Source organism: Prionailurus bengalensis, chromosome B2 (genome assembly GCF_016509475.1).
Source record: "Prionailurus bengalensis isolate Pbe53 chromosome B2, Fcat_Pben_1.1_paternal_pri, whole genome shotgun sequence".
NCBI lineage: Eukaryota > Metazoa > Chordata > Mammalia > Carnivora > Felidae > Prionailurus > Prionailurus bengalensis.
In genome coordinates this window covers 17069395-17089411 of record NC_057349.1, presented here as the reverse complement: position 1 = coordinate 17089411, position 20017 = coordinate 17069395, and the positions used below count along the sequence as shown (strand labels likewise).

Here is a 20017-nt window from a genome sequence, read left to right as displayed (position 1 = left end):
AAACTGAAGAGCGTTAGAACAGGTTACGAGACTTCTATGACTTTATAAACACAGCCATCAGCTAGTCACTAATTAATCCTTAGTTAACACCAATTAATCATTAAGAGACGCAACCCTTCATCAGCCCATGAGGCCTCAAAAGCAGAGCAATGTTCAGGCCCAGTATCTCACCTTGGGTAACATATGTGAAATCTATTCTTTGAATCGATCCGCTGACACACAGCCAACCACAGTCAACCCATTGTCGCCAACTGAGAAACTGTGCATCCAGCCACACTTTCAGTGACACCTAACAGAGCCCGGAAAGGAAACAGCTGCAGGTGAGCCCCTCTCTGCACATTTCAAAGGCCAGAAGATGTCAGAAGAGATAATATTGTACAGGGAGGCAGAAAACACTGAAGGTCAAGTGCAGTCAACATTCCAAGTCGCTCGGTTTTTATACGGGAGTTACGCCATGCCAGCCATTGTAGAACAATCCAGTGTAGAACCAGAATGTCAGGAGACAAAGCTCCTGGTTTAGAGGATTTATGATTTTATCGGAATGTTAAGACTCACATGTGGGTGGAAACAAGAAAATCATACTATGCCTAAATAAGCAAGGGCTGAGAGATGTCATAAAAACTCAGGGAAAGGGGAGCCTGGGTGGCTCAGTCAGTTAAGCTTCTGACTCTTCAGTTAGGCTCAGGTCATAACCTCATGGTTCGTGAGTTCAAGCCCCACATCAGGCTCTGCACCGATGGCACAGGCTCCTTGGGATTCTCTCTCTCCCCCTCTATCTCTGCCCCTCTCCTGCTCACACACACACACACACACACACACACACTCAAAATAGATAAAACAAACATTAAAAAGAGTTTTAAAAAAAACCTCAGAAATAAAAAAACAAATGTGGGCTGGAGTTGGTCAGCAGAGATTTTAAGGAAAACATGGGATAGCAGGGGTCTAAGAAAACAGCAAAATGGTGGAGGGGCAGGTAGGCCTCTCATTCAAGGACGATGTAAATACAGGCAGAACAGTGATGACAAGAAGCGTAGGGACCAATGCTGGAAAAGACACAGGCTTTCCTGGAGAAGACACCAGCTTTTCTGGGGAGAGGGGGGCCTGAAGGCTGGGTAGGCAGGTGAGCTCACACGTCAGGAATTTGCAATTGGTTCCATCAGGTAGGAGGGAGCCACTATGGTTTCTTCAGTAGCAGACCACATTTCTCAAGCAGGCTCATGATTTTTATAACAAAACTAAACCAAAAACAGTGCTTTGGGAAGATTAATCTGGAATCTGAGCGGTAGATAGATGAATTGCTAATGAGAGGGCAATGAAGCGATAATCTCGTCACCCAGGTACAAATTAATAAGAGCCTGTAATAAGAGGGATATTAAGATTGGGGAAGAAGGAAGGAGCCTAACAACAGGAAAAAGATAGGATTTGGTGGCTGATTAGTCAGGGAAGCGGAAAGGGGATTAATACTAGGAAATGATAGTGTCTTTGACAAGATAAGTGGCTTTTTTCCATACTTGGAAATATGACAGCTCTGGGGCATGGAACTGAGTGAAAACGAAGAAGTCAGGGAGCTGGTTTGTGGGAGTAGGTGATAAGTCTGTTCTCAGCCGTGCTTAGTGTGAGGTTCCATACTGGAACTTGGGTTAGATTCCACTATCCACCCCGAATACAGACACCCTTGTCTTTTAGTTGACCATTTCTAAGATAAAGCCAATGGATGCAGAGAGCAGAGGTTTTTACTGAATTATTCTAGCTTCACAAAAGCATTTCTTTGTTGTTTTCCATTTGTGTGTCTATTTCATAAAATCCTATGACTCAAACAAGCAGTCATCTTGATAATTTCCAGGGACAGGGGAGCTACGGGGGCTTGGGTCTTCCAGGCCAAAATCAAAAGGCAGCAAATGGCCAGAGAGGGGGAAGCAGAACATCCAGGCGTCTTTGCTCCGAACCTTCTGAATTTCCTCCCCTTACAGCGTAACGCGTTCTGACCACGCATAACCTCTGCTTAGGATCGTGATTCCAAAGGATTGGAATATTTTTGCCCGCTCTCTGAAATCAGAGGTTTTCACCACACCCTACATTTTAGTTAAAAATCTCAAACATCCATTGGCATCCCCAAAGGATGTGCTATTTTTAGCTTTTAACTCTGAAAATATTTTTACATATTTCCAACACATTATTTTTAATCGATTTTTCTCCCATTCATTTTCGCTTCATTCATCAGAATGTGGTCAGCTGGGCTAGAGAGACGAGAAGGAATCAAGTCATTGGATTGGTTTGTAAACGGTTGAAAACGTGTATTTGCCATTTGGTTGGGTGGTTTACCCTTTAAGATGGAGCCTGAGCCTATAAAAAATTGAAGTGGGATCTGAACATGGCAAAACGTGTTTGCTTGTCTTAGATAAATCTGTTAGTCTGCGCTGGGAAATGGCATCGTTCCCCCCATTGGAAATTATGCTTCCCACACAACATCCGCCACTCTGCCTTCCCTCACAGATTTCCCCAAGCAAAGTTCAAAATCCTGCCTGTGTTTGTAGTCAGTCCCCTGGTGAACCCATTCATTTAGTCTTTCCATTTGGGCTCTCTGAGAAGAGCTCCACGGCAGGATCCTTTTCGAAAGATCGCTGGGCGACTAGCCCGACACGTAGCTACAGGTACCTTCTGAATTGGGTCTCTCAGAGCAAATTGTCAAGGAAAAAGCCAAAGTTTCCAGACAACGAAGAAGGAAGGCAAAGAATGGGATCTGGCATCCGATAAAATTCAGAGGTGATAGGTGCAAAAACACTGATACTCTAGACAAACAGATCGCTTCCCGGTATGGTCATACCGACTTACCAGATTTAGGAAGGTCAAGTATTTCCACTGTCCACCATTTAGAAAGATTTTGGATTTCCGCTGGTCCCCTCCTTGCTGCGAGATGTAGTAATTGAGAAAAAGATACCAGCTCCAAGCAAGGAAGTGGTAAATGCATGTGCAATTTCTCCTCATGGCTAGCTCTGACCACGGAGCCCTGAATGTCTCAGGGAGCTCTCCTTGGCGTCCTTCTCCTGTGGGTCACAGTTGGAGTCCCGGGGCAGGCCAGAGAGCTGTAAAATACACCCCTCAGGGATTGAGAGTTCCAACAGGGCTGAATGTTGCTTCTCTCATAGGCTCCCTCCCTGATAAACTTGGGAGACAGGATTATTCGTGGCTTTGAGATACTTTCCTTTAGATAACAAGTAATCCTCAGATTTGCATAAATACTTAGGCAGGGAGGAAGGCCAGAACTGCCCTTTGCACTGTTTGGCTGGGGTGGGGGTTAAATGACCTCATTGTGAAACGCCAATAAACTAATAAATACTGTCCTGGCCACATTCTCTTTTCTTTCCTTTTCATTTGGACAGAACAAGAAAGCTGGGACAATACTTCTTGCTAGATGAGGATCAGGTCGATGTACCAGAAGGGAGACATTACAGGCATGTTTATGCCACCGAGGGAGAGGGAGGTAAGGAGAATGGGAAAGGATGTTGTAATCTTGTTCCCGAGGTCTCCAGGGCCCTAAGAAACCTGCAACAAACTTTGCTCTCCGGGGAACGGCTCCAAGGCTTTTTTTTTTTTTTTAAGTTTTATATCTAAGCCCAAGAGAATCAAAGGTTAGCCAGGGCTCCCCCATATATTTATTTGCATGGGTATTTCTGAGCCCTGAGAGGGAAGAAGCATAGCGTGAGGAAGAGATATGTAGTCATGACCCCAACATACCTGAGTTTAGACATTGCTGGGAGACAGTGAGGGTCTCTGCATTGCCTGAGAGAGGACGAGCATGTGCTCCGGCCGGGCAGCAGAACCGGGCCCTGCTCAGGTTCAACAGGAGGACCCTGAGAGAGCGCCAGAAGTGTCATACCTTGTGACGTCACCAGCTTGTTTCCCCGGGCAACTGACTCAGAGGGTTCTAAGCAAATCCCCAAGGGAAGGGCTCCCAGTGCCAGTATGTAAGTCTGGAGTTGATGCTGTTGCATGATTTAATCAGGGCTTGCGAGTACTGGGAGAAAGAACCATAGGCTGCACGTGGGCTGCAAAAGAAAAACAGACCCACCTCCTAAGAGTCATCAGGCCCCACACATCAGGAAGCGTGGTAGATGGTGGCCTAGGGTGGGGAGCGCAAACCCGAGCCAGCAATGGAGGGTCTTCCTCGTAAGTGTTGCCAAGGGAGAGGGTGATCTGGCAAAAATGGTGACATAAAACTATAGACACAACTCCATCCATGGCCTGGGTTAAAATTGCAAATGACAGGGGCGCCTGGGTGCCTTGGTCGGTTGAGCGTCCACCCTCAGCTCGGATCGTGATCTCACAGTTTGTGAGTTCGAGCCCCCCGCCCGGCTCACTGCTGTCAGCACAGAGCCTGCTGCAGATCCCCTGTCCCCTTCTCTCTCTGCCCCTCACCTGCTCATGCTTTCTCTCATCCTCAAAACATTAAATGAATAAAATAATGGCAAATTACAAAAGCAGCTAATGCTTTGCCAATACTTACTGTGACAGGCCTTGTTCTGAGTGCTTCACACCTTAGCTCAGTTAACACTCTAAACACCACTATGAAGTAAGTACCACGATGAACCTCACTATTAGGAACTCCATTCTCAGATGAGGAAATGGAAGCCAGGCTGCTAAAAGGATGCTCGAAAAGTAGCAAGAGACAGAGCTACAGTCTGCACTCTAACCAGCGAGCCTGACCACAAAGCGACAATGTTTGCTCTGCAGAACCTATGACTTCCTTTGCAAACGTTTCTCCACTCCCCGCTAACCCCTCTTATTTCTCTATCTCTCCCATGGGAAAGTTCTCTCAGGAAAGGAGAGGTCCGTTTTGAAACTTGGCGCACATATAAGCTATTGTGCTATGTCTCCTGGGGCGTTTTCACGGTACCTGCCATTATGGATTTAGGGGTTTTATCCCCTTACCCAAAAATATCAAGCAAAAATCTGCAGATGTGTAAGGATTTGGGGAAAAAGTGAGAAAAGAGAGGAAGAGAAACATGCAAATGTCTGGGATGCGTACACCAACCTGGGGGTACCTTTTAACACCAGGATTTTTTTTCTTTCCTGCATTAACCTCAATGCCCATCGATGAAGCCTTTCATAAATATTGATACGATTATTTAAATTTGTAGGTTGCTCAATGTTTGACATTGGAATCCAATCGTCAGCTTTTTAATGAATGGATAAGATGATATATGAGGATTTGTGTATAGAAAATATATATTTTTTTAATTCAGCATATTTCTTATAAAAATGTTGTGAAAATGAAATTCTACCTGTGACCATGTTCACATCACAGTTTGTACCTGTGGTTGAATAACCAGATACATTTTCATGAAGCACTTTGGCCATCTGTCTCCTGCTCTGAGAACAGGTAGAGCTCTGGGGAATAATGACTGTTACTGTTTAGCTACACAATATTATAAACTAATACATACTAAATCTGCTGTTATCCTGCCTTTCTCCATTTTCCAAGTATCTTGAGACCTCACATCATATCCAGGCGAAGCAACGGAGAATTGTTTCCTAATTTAATAAAAAACTGACAGAAACATGCATTTTTTTCATAGGAAGTACTAAAAATATACAATAAGCATATTTTATACTTTGAATTGAACAGATAACTTGACTACTAAAAAGAACATTCTTTGAAACTCTCTACCCTCTGGGAGTTTGGAACACCAGTCCTTGATGTCACAAATGCTTACTGACCAACTGCTAATTGCCAAGTCCTGTGGATGCCTTGGGGAAAGAGGGAGAGAGAGAGAGAGAGAGAGAGAGAGAGAAATATTGAGAGATCCAATCCCTGGCCTCATGGAATCTTTATCCTAGTAGGGGGTGTGGACATTAAAGAATAATACAATTGGGTGTTAATTTATAATTCTGGTAACTTCTGTGGAGGATAATAGCACAAGACCTGGAGTGGTCTGAGGTCAGGGAAGCTGGCCCTAGGAAGCCACACATGACCAGGGCTTCCCTCCCCATGCCCCCAACATGCTCTGACTGTTCTACCCAGTCTTTTGTGTGAGCTCCTCTATCTTTGCTCTTCCTTATGTGTTGGTGTTTCCCAGGGACCTGCTCCAGCCCTCTGGCCATCTCCTTACATACCCACCCTGGTGACACCGCCCACCACAAATCACAGTGTTTGCCACTACTTTCCAGTTTATGACCACAAATTTTATATATGTACTCCCAGCCCTCTCCCCATCCTCACAAAGCTTCAAATAGATCTTTGAGTACATGTTGCATATTTCCTGAATGAGTCAGATGCACCTCAAACTCAAGATATCTTAAATGAACTCACCGTCTTGTCCCAAACCTGACTTTCTGTCTTTATCCTCTGTCTCGGGGGGATGGCCCCATGGTCTGTCTGGGAGTCTTCCTGGTCTCCTCTGTCTCCCTCTTTCCCCAGATCCTGACAACTTCATCTCTAAATCAAGCACAAGTCGGTCCTCTTCTTTCCATTCTGTCTCTAACTGCCCTGGTTCAAGTCTTTCCAATCTCTTTCCAGGACCACGACAACCGTCTTCTACCTGGTTTTCCTGATTCTAGTCTTATCCCCAACTTGGTATTCTCTCCAGCCTCATTTTGGTTTTACATTTGATGTTCCTCCAGCCACACCTGGCTATGTCATGTGCCAGTGCCTTTGACGGGATACCATCCTCTAAAAACTGCAGCTCGGCACTTTCCTTCTCTAGGAATCCTTCCCTGAACATCTCCTCAAACAGGCCATATTATGGCCTTTTGTAGCAACCTGGATGGAACTGGAGAGTGTGATGCTAAGTGAAATAAGTCATACAGAGAAAGACAGATACCATATGTTTTCACTCTTCTGTGGAGCCTGAGAAACTTACCAGAAGACCATGGGGGAAGGGAAGGAAAAAAAAAAAAAAGAAAGAAAGAAAGAAAGGTTAGAGAGGGAGGGAGCCAAAGAAACTCTTAAAAACTAAGAACAGGGGCGCATGGGTGGCGCAGTCGGTTAAGCGTCTGACTTCAGCCAGGTCATGATCTCGCGGTCCGGGAGTTCGAGCCCCGCGTCAGGCTCTGGGCTGATGGCTCGGAGCCTGGAGCCTGTTTCCGATTCTGTGTCTCCCTCTCTCTCTGCCCCTCCCCCGTTCATGCTCTGTCTCTCTCTGTCCCAAAAATAAATAAACACTGAAAAAAAAAAAAAAAAAACTAAGAACAAACTGAGGGTTGATCGGGGGTGGGAGGGAAGGGTGGGTGGGTGATGGGCATTAAGGAGGGCACCTGTTGGGATGAGCACTGGGTGTTGTATAGAAACCAATGTGACAATAAATTTCATACTTAAAAAAAAAAACAGGCCATATTAAATATTCCCCTCTAGTTTTCTTTAATACGCTGTGCATCTCTGTAAATTGCATGATGATTATTAGCATCTTAGTCCATTCAGGATGCTATAACCAAAAAAAAAACCAAAAAAACCAAAAAAAACCAAAAAACAAAACGTAGTCTGAGTAGCTTATAAACAACAAAAATGTATTTCCTTCAGTTCTGGAGTCTGGGAAGTGCAAGGTCAAGGCGCCAGCAGATGTAGTGTCTGATGAGAGCTGCCAGGTTCATAGACGGTCATCTTGCTACAATTCCACATGTGAGGAGGGGTGAGGGATCCCTCTGGGGACTCCTATGTAAGGGCAATAATCCCATTCATGAGCGCTCCACCCTAAGGGTCTAATCACCTCTCGAGCATCTCACCTCCTAATACCATCACTTTGAAGGTTAAGATTTCAACACAATAATTTTGGAGAAACAAAAGATTTACTCCATAGCAATTAGAAATGAATCTCTTTAATCAACTGTTCTCTCCCTGGGTTCAGAGGTGGTGTTTGGGGATTCTTAGAGCTCAGCATAGTGCTGGACACACAGTAAAAACTTAAGAAATATACTAAATACACTAAAGTGTTCAGCTGCTTAGTTCTGCGGACGAGCTGGAACACTAAGATGAGTAAGGTATATCCCGGGCTCTGGAGGAACTCACAGTCAAGTGGCAGAGACAGATATCTAAACAAAAAAATTATAGCATGATGTGATAAGTACTATAACAGAGGCACACATAGCCTACTATGTGTTTCTGCATATTTTCCATCATTCTAAATATACAGAAGATAGAGTTCAAGATAAATGCGTTGAGTGAATCGTGGGAAAACTCCAGAAGCTATGTAGGAGAAGGTAAAGATTAAAGCTATTTCACTGAACACAGTAGCTCTGGCCGCCAGCATGGATAACGGCTTTGCCTGGGAGAGATTATAACCCATTCCTAGGCCAGTCATAAAACGATGAGGTACGAAAAGCAGGGGCCCAAGCTGGGCTTGAGTCTACTGTGTGACCTTGGGCTGGCTGGCCGTCAGCCTCAATGGGATGTTAGTTACCTTGAAGGTGAAATGGGACTTGGGGTACCTAGGGTGGTGATTGTCTTGCTTCTGAAAACCAGGACATTTACTGAGCCAAAGGAGGAACTGGCCAAGGGTGGCCTCTGAAGACACTGTTGGGAAGCCCCAAGCCCACACTGATATATACTTACTCATTCCATGGAGCCAACTAGAGCTCTTCAGCGTTGGCAGGTTGGTTACAGGTAGCACAGCGGTGAGAAGGAAATCAGGCTGGCAGAGCTCAGCATTCTCGAGGTCAGGGTGAAAAGGCTGAGAAGTATGGTTTCGTTTCGGCACAAGAGAGAGGCCCCTCCAACTGCAAGTGCTGAACAAACAAAATCCTAGCGAATCCCAGTCGTGTTAAGCTGCAAGGTCAGTAGACCTTGTGTGCATTCCACTTGCCTCTTAACTTGCACCCGGCCATTTTGAGATGGCTCATTCCCTTGAAAGCTGATATGCCTCCACACGCCTTGCAACCTCCCTTAACTTCGCCCACTCTTCAGTAAATAGTCCCATCCTTAAATTCCCATCTGAGAAGGCGACTGTTTCCTGCCAGAACCCTACCTGATGGGGCCAACCAAACTGTGAGCTCCTCCAGGGGTGTCTGGGACACCTCCGGGACCTCGGAACTATTCGTGGTTGTAAGCAAATTCCAGATGCTAACGAATATTTGTTTGCAAGGGTCAATTCTAGTATTGTGGTATTCTTAATATCTACCTAGGGGGTCTTGAACCCGTGGTTCTCCTGACTGTTACCACCCTCATCACCTAGAGCTGGTTGTGTTTTCCTAGAACCCTGCTGCCTCTGACTCAGTGTCACTTCATTGACTTCTAAAGGACTCTCTCCAGTAAAAAGAGAGTGATTCTGGAAATAAATAAATTAACAAATGTGTGTGATGTGCAGTTGGAGCCAAGGTGCAGGGGGAGCAGGCACTTCTTTTCAGTGCATTTTGCTCCCCTACGAGCCTTTGTCCATTTGCTATACATGCAGCTAAGAGCTGAGTTAGAATGAAGTATTTCACTCATTGGGTTATTTATACCCCATCCCGGCACATTTGTTTTCTTAGAGGTCACTGCAACTACTCTGCTTTTTAAAAACTAGAACATTCATTGGAGACCCCTTCTGAAGTCTCTTGGGTGAGAACATGTGTGAGTTTCCAGCTACCAACGTCAACTCTGAAAAGCAGAAGAGTCTTATCCTTTTTTTTTTTTTTTTTTGGTCTAGTAGAACTTTCCTGGCCCACCACTCCACTCTGCCTGTTGCACTGGGACACCTCCTTCAGGCCCACCTTACGCTTTGGCCTCCAGGTTTGTTTTCACAGTGGAATGCAGTGTTCTGTGGTGATCTTCTGGAACTCACTCAAAGGAGAGAAGTTCTCTGTTGGCAGTTTTGAAGAGGCATTTTCAATCCAGAGGCCAAAGCAGCTTCCTGTTTACAAGCGTGAAATTGACACATTGTTTTCAAAGTTCAGGGCAGGAAAGAACCTTTTGAGGTCAGTTAATTCAACCTCTTTCATCTTTTAGATGAGAAAATTAAAGCTCAGAGAGGTGAAGGTACTTACCCCAAATCACAGAGCTGTTAATAGGGGAGCAGTGACTAGAATACATGTCTCCCAATCAAGCCAGGGAGCTCTCACTGTCTTTTGAATTGCTTTGTTCTGTACCCAAGTTCTAGAATTTTCAGGTGAATTTTTCTTGCTTGAATTTGTGAGTCACTTGATTATGTGAGGTCTGATGAAGTTAGTAAAGAAAAAGTATCTACTCATAAATGCCTTTTTCAAGGGTGCCTGGGTGGCTCAGGTCATGATCTCCCAGTTGTGAGACTGAGTCCCACATTGGGCTCTGTGCTGGGCATGGAACCTGCTTAGGATTCCCTCTCTCCCTCTCTCTCTGCCCCTACCCCACCTCTTCTAAATAAATAAATAAATAAATAAATAAAATCTTAAAAAAAAAAAAGAAAAGGAAAGAAACAAAGAAAGGAAGGAAGGAGGGAAGAAAAGAAAGGAAGAAAGAAAGAAAGAAAGAGAAAGAAAGAAATGCCTTTTTCAGACTCCATGTCAGATTTCATGTATTTTGCAAACACCGTGTTAATCAGACTTAAGTTTTTTCATAAGAGAACTCAGATACTGCCGACAGATTTTTTCCTTCTAAATGAATTGGCATACTTAAGAAACATATTCAATACTGACCAATCGGCACATTCTAGTTTCAATCTTTTGGGCACACTCTAATTTCAATCCTTTGAAATTTCTCGTGTGAATTTCTGCTTTCCTGGGAAATTCACCAGAAGAGGATCAGCAGTTAAGCTCTGGTTATCTTGTTTTGGCAGTCTGTATAGAAATACGTATGAGTCATATATAGTCATATACATAACCTGCACTTTGATTTGCTGATTTTCTATCTAATAATTATATGATTTGCTGAAAGGGGGTGTTGACATCCCTAACAATAATTATGGATTTGTGTATTACTCTTTTCAGCTCTATCAGATTTTGCCGTTAGGTATCTAATACTCTTGTTTGGGACATACATCCTTAGGATTGCTATGTCTTCCTGGTGATTAGGAATTATCATTATGCAATGTCTTTCTTTGTTCCTAATAAGTTTCTTTGCTCATATAAGGTCTACCTTATCTGATATTAATATTGCCATTCCTTCTTTTTTAAGTTAATGTTTATGTAGTTATATTTTTTGATCCTTTTACTGACCATCTACCAATTTTGTTGAAATTAAAGTGAATTTTTTAAAGTTTTTATGTATTTAAATAATCTCTACACTCATCACAGGGCTCCATCCAGTTCATGACCCTGAGATTAAGAGCCACACACCCCTTCAACAGAGCCAGCCAGGCGCCCCTAAAGTGAATTTCTTGTAAATAACATAGATGGGTTGTGGGTGGTTTTCTTTTTTTTTAATTTTAAACTCACTGTGCCAATCTCTGCTTTTTAATTGGCAAATTTAGACCATTTACATTTATGGTAGTTGTCTACCATCTAATTACTTGTTATGACTTGTTTCCTCTATTTCTTGCACCTCTGTTCCTCCTTTCCTTCCAGTGTATTGTGTATGTTTTTAGTATTCTATCTTGATTGCATTATAGCGGTTTTGAGTGTATCTATTCGGACAGTTTTCTTAATGGTTGCCCTGGGTATGGCAATATACACATGTGACTTATTAGAGTCTATTATTATTAACATTTTGCCATTTCAAATGACGTGTGGACTCCTTGCTTCCATTTTAGTTCCTATACTTCTCCCACTTTTATTTTTTTATTTTATTTTTTTTAAATTTTTTTTTCAACGTTTATTTATTTTTGGGACAGAGAGAGACAGAGCATGAACGGGGGAGGGGCAGAGAGAGAGAGGGAGACACAGAATCGGAAGCAGGCTCCAGGCTCTGAGCCATCAGCCCAGAGCCCGACGCGGGGCTCGAACTCACGGACCGTGAGATCGTGACCTGGCTGAAGTCGGACGCCCAACCGACTGCGCCACCCAGGCACCCCCTTCTCCCACTTTTAAATGTCATAGTCTTGAACATCAGATAGTCTTGTAATTTTTGTTGTACTCATTAAATATGATTTACAGAGATCGTGACAAGAGTTAGTCTACTGTATGTATCATACTTTTGCCTTTTACATTGTTCTTTCATCCTTTCCAATGCTTCCAATTTCCCTCCTTTATCATCATCTTTTGGTTTGAATTATCATTGGCCCTTGAACAATGCTGAGGTGAGGAATGCCAATCCCCAGCCGTCTGCATACAGCTGTCAACTCTTTAGAAATGTAACTGCTAATAACCTACTGTTGACTGGAAGCCTTACCAATAACTGCCAATTGACAAGCATTATGTATATGTTATATATCGTGCTCTTACAATAAAGCAGGCCAGAGGGAAAAATGTCACTAAGAAAATCATAAGGACGAGAAAATACTTTTATAGTACCGTTCATATACTTATTGAAAACAGTCCACATATAGATAGGCTGGGCCACGGAAAGACAGCAGTGAGGGTGGGCCTGGCCCCAGCATGGTGATGTTCCTCTCCCGTTGGCCCCAGCTCAGCCGTATCAGCTATTGGTTGGGCCCAAAGCTGGCAAGAGCAGCGTAGAGGAATAGTACGGTTGCCACTTCTGCCTACAAGTATACCATCAGCCTGTAACTGTGGCTATTTGTGAGTGCCCAAGGAGGCCTCAGAGCCAGGGCACCACATGGGGAAGGGTCCATGCCCAGCCCAGGTGGGGCCTGAAGCTCCAAGCTTGCCCAGAGCAGCTTCCACAAGCTAGTGTATGGAGAACACGGGGCAGAGACATCAGGGGCTCAGGCTCCCTACCTACTGTGGTCCCTGCCCTCTGTGCCATTCCTCTGCTCAGCCTAGCCTCCCTCCTGCCAGCCCCGGGCACTTCACCCAACCACCCTGTTGGCACAGGGAAACCTGCAGCTCCAGGGGCCCCCAGGGGCTTCTGACAGCCTTGGTCGGCCTCCCTGTGTCTCAGGGGCCAGCAGACAGGGCCTCTGCCCCAGTCGCCTTTGATCTGGTCCTGTGGAGACTCGGGTGCCCAGCTGTAAATTAACATTTTGTGGCTTCTGCTGTCAACTCTTAAAAAAAAACTCTACATAGAAGTGAACCTGGGCAGTTCAAACTGGTGTTTTCAAGGGTCAATTATATTTCCTTTCACCGTTTTATGAAGGCAAGACTGCTAGCAACAAAATTCTTTAGTTTTCCTTCATCTGAGTTTTCCTTCATCTGAGAATGCCTTTATTCCCCTTTCATTCCTGAAGACTTTTGTAAGATGTAGAATTCACCATCGACAACTTTTTGTTTTTATCCTCGCAAAAATGTGTGGGACACCTGGGTCGCTCAGTCGGTTAAGCAGCCAACTTTGGCTTAGGTCACGATCTCATGGTTTACGGGTTCGAGCCCCACGTCAGGCTCTGCACTGACAGCTCAGAACCTGGAGCCTGCTTCAGATTCTGTGGCTCCCTCTCTCCCTGTCCCTCTCTCGGTTGTGCGTGCATGCACTGTCTGTCTGTCTTTCTCAAAATTAAATAAACATTTCAAAAACATTTTTAAAAAGGAGAAAAAGAAATATATTTAAAAAAATGTACAACTTCCTCTGGCCTTCATGGTTTCAGATGAGAATTTTTTTTTTTAATGTTTTAATTATTTTTAAGACAGAGAGAGACAGAGCGTGAGTGAGGATGGGGCAGAGAGAGAGGGAGACACAGAATCTGAAGCAGGCTCCAGGCTCTGAGCTGTGAGTACAGAGCCCGACGCGGGGCTCGAACTCACAAACTGTGAGATCATGACCTGAGCTGAAGTCAGACGCTTAACCAACTGAGCCGCCCAGGCGCCCCAAGAAACGTGTTTTTATTTGAATTTGTGTTCCTTATCGTTGATGTGTTGTTTCTCTCTGGTTGCTTTGATGACCTTGTCTTTAGTTTTTAGGCATTTAATTATGATATGTTGTGGCCTGGATTTCTTTGGGCCTATCAGATTTGGAGAATTGTTCAATTTCTTAAATCTGTAGATTTATGTCCTTCACCAAATTTGAGAAATTTTCAGCCATTATTCTTTTTAAATACTCGTTCATTCCAACTCGTTTTCTACTCTCCTTCTGGGACTTCGGTAATACGAATTTTGGAATTTTTGTTATTATCCCCACAGTTCCCTGTGACTCTGTTTATATTTTTCCAGTCCACTTTCTGTTTTTTGTATTGCGTAAATTCTATTAATTGGTCCTCAAGTTCATCGATTTGATCCTCTGTTATCTCTACCCTATTACTGAGCCCACCCAGGGAGGTGTTTGTTTGCTTTTTTATTTCTGTTATTGTATTTTTCAGTTCCACAATGTCAACTTGGTCCTTTTTAATAACTTCTATTTCTTTGTCAATGGTTTTTATTTTTCATTTGTTTCAGGAGAATTCATAATTGTTCTTTAAGGCATCTTGATAATAACTCCTTAAAATCTTTGTCAGATAATTCCAATATCTGTTTCTCCGTTGGTGTCAGCTTATTGCCTTTTTTTCATTCAAGTCGTACTTTTCCTGGTTCTTGGTGTGGCCAGTGATTTTCATTTAATCTTAGACATTTTGCTTATTATCTTAAGGGACTCTGAGTCTTATTTAAATCTTTTATTTTAGCACTCAGGGCCCGGCCTGACTTTTGTAGGCTCTGGTTCCAACGATAACTTAATTTCTTGAGACTTTGTAATGCTACTTTGATGTGCTTTGTTGATCTGGTGCCACTGCAGCTCGCTCCTAGTATGACAGCCAAAAATATCTCCAGACATTTCCAAAAGTCCCCTGGAAAGAATAACATCCCCAGCTGAGGAGCGCTGCTTGGCAGAAGCCAAAAGTATTCAATGTCCCCGGTGTGGGACAGGCCGTGATCCTGTGGGGAGGGGAGGATATATTCTTCCCCAGAGCCTCATGGGAGAACTTCAGGATCCCAGTGTGCGTTTGTGTGCACCCACTGCTCCAGCCTGGTATGAAGAAAAGGCTTTATTTGCCTCTTACTCCATTTGTTGAAACTTGTACTCAGGGAGGAGATTGACAATGCTTCCTGCAATGAAACAGGATTTGATTTCCTGTATAACGCAGCTCAAAGGCTAATCTAGCCGGAGACAAACAAGTGGTCTTTATTATGGAATTAGAGCTATGAAGTTTCAAGGTGAAATCCTCTTAGCACTACATATATACGTGTGCATATTTATATCTTCTCCTTTAAGACCTGTTGCCAAAGATCGTTATCAGTTATATCCTTTTTGCTTGTTAGTTGGTTTTCTTCTTATTTCTGCATTGCTGAAATGACATTACATGACCTTTTGAAAGTTTTTGCTTTTCTGCCTGGAAACATGGGGCAGTGTTTCATAAAAGTGAGGAAAATGTTGCTGTGCTTTTCAAAATCCCCTTAACTTAAAAAAAAAAAAAATGCCAGATTGTTTATTGCAGACTGGACTCATTTGGTCAAAAAGAATTGTTTCGGCTAATCATTTACTCAGCTGCCCTCTGAATAGAAATGGCATCCTCAGAGTATGTGAAAATTACATGAAACCTCAGAGAATTCGTGTTAACCAAATGGCTGAAACTTAAGGTCAAATCTGTTGGCCTCCTTGGCATTTTCTCCCTGCCAAGCAAGTCTAAATTATTACATGTTAATTATTTAGCTGGAAACGCTTCACATTATCTGGTTAGTGGAGGTTTCTCTACGGCCGCTAGGCAATTTGCACCATTCTCCACCAGAACGTTCATGGCATTTGGGGCTACTTAAAGTGAATCCAGCCTTTAGTGGTGTCAAAAATAAAGCACAGAAGAAAATCAGCCTCTTCCTGTTACCTTCGACAAAGGTAGATTTCTCTGAAATGTGGCCTGCTCAGGATAAGAATGTTTTATACACTGTCAGCTCCTGGAGACAGATGTACAGCTGGTTCCCAGCTGATTGGAGGAAATGTCTCCTTCGGACTCTTGACTTTTGTTTTGTTTTGTTTTGTTTTTTAATATATGAAATTTATTGTCGGACTCTTTACTTTGGTACCAACCCTTTGTATAGTTGTCTTCAAAGAGGTCAAAACTTTTGTGCACAGGGCGCCTGGGTGGCTCAGTCGGTTGAGCGTCCGACTTTGGCTCAGGTCATGATCTCGCGGTTTGTGGGTTCGAGCCCCGCGTCGGGCTCTGTGCTGACGGCTTGGAGCCTGGAGCCTGCTTCGGATTCTGTGTCTCCCTCTCTCTGCTCCTCCCCCACTCATGCTCTGACTCTCTCGCCTTCAAAAATAAATAAACATTAAAAAAAAATTAAAAAAAAACTTTTGTGCACAGTATTCTACCTGCTCCCCTTCTCTGTCCACCTTCCAAGAGTCAGAGGAAATCTTGCAAAAAGCATCTGGAGAAGTCCTAATGGAAAATACATGAAGTACAGCCTCTTGTCTTCAAGGCTGTCCTCAGACCATGAAGCCTCTTTGCCAATGAACTTACTTGAGGTGCAAGAAGCCGACTTTTTCCCCCTGTTTTTGGAAACAATGATTACTTCACTGAAGGCCTAATGACATCCTCCCCCACCACAGTAGTAACGTAAAAAGAGTTTTTGTGTATATACATATATATATATACATATATATATATATATATATATATATATATATTTTTTTTTTTTTTTGGCTCTTCAGTGGCATTAGTGTGAGCATCGGTTGGCCCAGGAGCTCATAGAGAACATGCTAGGTCTAGAAGCCCTGGGATCAAGGGCCGAGTAGAAAAATCCAGCCCTCAGTCCTGGCACTGCTCTTGGTCTGTTACCGCCTGCCAGCGGTGACGTCATTGTGGGGACGTTATCAGAAAGAGGGTGACAGAGGAAATGTCTGAAAGCTGCCGGGTGATTTCAAAGACTCTCGAATTGCTTTCTGTCATTTCGGTGAGGCTGCCAGCCTGCAGCTAAATGTTTACTTCTAAAGAAGTATGGCCTCCAAAGCAAAGCAAGGCAAACTACCTTCATGCAATGGCCAGGAGCTCCAAAATCAGCGTGCCTTACTTCACGTCCTGGTCTCACTTCTTCCCACCTGTGTGTCTGTGAGCAAACTCGTGGAACTTTCTGTGTCTCTGTTTCTGCGGCTGTGAAGTGGAGATAATAATGGTGCACAAGTCATAGTGTTTCCAGTCGGGTCGAATGAAACACTACGTGTGAAATGCGAAGGAGAGAGCCTAGAAGATGGTACGTATTCAATAAGCGTGAGGTCTTATAGAAAGTCCTTGGACAATGTCTGTCCTCGCAGCCACCATCTGATCAGAATGCGCATCTGAAGCACAAGCACCTCAGCACCAGGAAGTGTGTTTGCAGTAGCAACTTCTGCCATGTATCTTTGCTGAATGGCATGGTATTGACAGGCTGTCTATTCCAAGCAGCCTGAGTTCTTTCCAAAACACATTGATGGGAACAATTTTCAAATGTATTTCAGAGTTGTCTTCAGGGCCACATTAGCTTTTAAATTGAAGAAAAGTTGTTACCCTTGACCTGGGGCTTTCCATTCAAACTTCAATGACCAGTAATTTCCCAACGTCCCTGCTAAGTTTGTTAGGAATTGAAACGAGCAACTGAAATTGACCTAACATCTGATGTTTACAAATTATCACTACCTCTCTCTTGAGAGAGACAGACAGATAGACACACACACACACACACACACACACACAGATACACATGCAAGTTCATGTGGGCAAGGAAAGGTAGGAGGAAAAGCAAACACTCAGCCCTGAGCTGCTGTCTTTGATTTAATTAAGGGGGTGCTAAGTGACAATCAGAAATGTCTTCTGGTAGCACAGAGAAATATGGAAACAATTCAAATATGCCTGACTGTTTACCAAATTTTGAAGCTTGAAAAAGCTGATTTTGAAAGCATAGCCCAAATACTGTCTAGATAAAACTATTTTCTTCTAAGGAAATCAGATGGTAGGAGTGACTGTTAGTCAATGGTGAAGGGAAATGTACATGACCCTAATGGACTACAGAGAGGCCTGCAGAGAATCCTGGGAGTTCTCTGTGTTTGTGAGGTAGAGAAACAGCCCTCAGCACCTCCAAGTTCACAGACATGGAAGAAAAGGGAAGATGATGCTTGGCTCCCTGGTTTCTCTGCCCTTATACCCCTTTTCTCAGCTCAGCAGAGAGACATTGGGAAGCTGATCATTCACCAGCCCCAAAGAAAATAGTGTCCTGTATCCATTCTCAGAGTTCCTGAAAGGGTGCACCGTGACCATTGTCAGTGAGCTTCCATTGAACAGACCAAAACAGAATGTTCCGACCTCCTATCCTGGATGAGTGTTATGGACTGTCAACATTCGCATATTGAAACCCCAACGCCCCAGGTAATGGTATTTGGAGACAGGAGCCTTTGAAAGGTAATTAGGTCATGAGGGTGGACATCTCGTGATGGGATTGGAGCTCTTATAAGAAGAGGCTGGAGAGAGTTTGCTTCCTCTCTCCACTCTCTGTCGTGTGAGGAGACAATGAAAATACAGCCTTCTGCAAACCAGGAAGTGAGTTCTCCCCAGTCACTGGATCTGTTGGTACTTTAATCTTGACCTTTCATCTCCAGAACTGTTGGTTGAGCCACCCAGTATTTTTGTTATAGCAGTCTGAACTAAGAAATGGGTGTACCCATTCCATCTTCCCTCCATTTCTTCAGGTGGGAAGAGCTTGTTGACAATGTGAGACGAGAAGACGGTGGATCCATTTGGCTGGTGTGGAATGAGCCTAGATGGAGGTTAGAGCTAAGAGCTCCATCAGCTGCCTAAAGAAAGAAGAAAGATAAGGAAGGAAATGGAACTTATACGTTGAAGAGCTGAAATTATCATTGCTAAACATTGGCCATTTACAATTATTGTAATGTATGATTTGCATTAATTTCTTAAAACAAATATATCATCCATATAAATTATAAGTGCTAATGCTTATTAGGCACATCAATGGCCCAAGCACGTACAAAACACTTTCCGCATATTCTATCCTTTTTCTTTCCTACGGACCTCTAAAGCAAGTATTTTTGTGCCATTTTAGAATTCAAGAAGCCATATCCAAGTATATGGGTGTTTAAATAATGTGTCTAAGGATACAATAACGAATTGCAGAACTGGGACTTGAAGTCATTACTATCTGAATCAGAAACCTACTGTCATCTGGGGACTCCATGCACTTTCTTTGCAACTATTCCATAAATGTAAAATCATTCCAAAATAAAAAAGGTTATTTGAAAAAAAACACATTATCTAAGTTGCCCTACTATTCTTTCTCAATAACTTATAAAAGTTTTGGTTGGTTTATATGCTAAATTTCTCAGAAATTTTGAAAAATAGTGTGTTATATTTTCACCTGGGGATCCTTCTAGCATCTATATTCCCGAAGTATTTTGTACTTCTTCATGTAAAGCACTTAGAAGAGATAGTTTGTCACTTATCAATGGGAGAAGATATTTGCAAATGACGTATCTGATAAATGGTTATTATCCAAGATCTTATCTTATCTTGAGAACTTATCAAACTCAACACCCCAAAAATGAATAATCCAGTTGATAAATGGGCAGAAGACATGAATAGACACTTTTTCCAAAGAAGACATCCAGATGGCCAACAGATACATGAAAAGATGCTCAACATCACTCATCATCAGGGAAATACAAATCAAAGCCACAATGAGATGCCACCTCACATCTGTCAGAATGGCTAAAGTTAACAACACAAGAAACAATGTGTTGGTGAGGATGGGGAGAAAGGGGAACCCTCTTGCACTGTTGGTGGAAATGCAAATTGGTGCAGCTGCTCTAGAGAACAGTATAGAGGTTCCTCAAAAAAAAAAACAAAAAACAAAAACAAACCCTAAAACCTAAAAATAGAATTACCATGAAATCCAGCAATTGCACTACCAGGTATTTACCCAAAGATATAAAAATACAGTTTCATACTCAGCCATCAAAAAGAACAAAATCTTGCCATTTGCGGCGACGTGAGTGGAGCTAGAATGTATTACGCTGAGAGAAAGAAGCCAATCAGAAAAAGAAAAAAAGTCAATCATACGGTTTCACTCATATGTGTAATTTAAGAAACAACAGAGATGAACCTATGGGAGAGGGGGGAAAGAGGAGAGAGGG

At 43.1% G+C, this 20017-nt stretch overlaps 1 protein-coding gene and 1 long non-coding RNA gene across 2 annotated transcripts in view; both read right to left on the bottom strand.

Moving 5' to 3' along the window:
- Positions 1 to 3864, bottom strand: part of LOC122489238 (androgen dependent TFPI regulating protein) — a 67983-nt gene extending 64119 nt beyond the window's left edge. Inside the window, exons 1-2 of the mRNA XM_043590824.1 lie at positions 3736 to 3864; positions 2833 to 3083 (exon numbers count right to left, since the gene is read on the bottom strand). Coding sequence (XP_043446759.1) covers positions 2833 to 2985 — 153 coding nt within the window. The 5' untranslated portion in view covers positions 2986 to 3083; positions 3736 to 3864. The remainder of the gene's footprint in view (positions 1 to 2832; positions 3084 to 3735) is intronic.
- A 3932-nt stretch (positions 3865 to 7796) lies between these two features.
- Positions 7797 to 10020, bottom strand: LOC122490597. Its single transcript, XR_006299163.1, has 4 exons — positions 9955 to 10020; positions 9682 to 9821; positions 8546 to 8718; positions 7797 to 8025 (listed from the first exon to the last, which is right to left on the bottom strand). It is a non-coding gene; the product is annotated as an uncharacterized LOC122490597 (long non-coding RNA).
- Positions 10021 to 20017: the final 9997 nt, after the last annotated feature.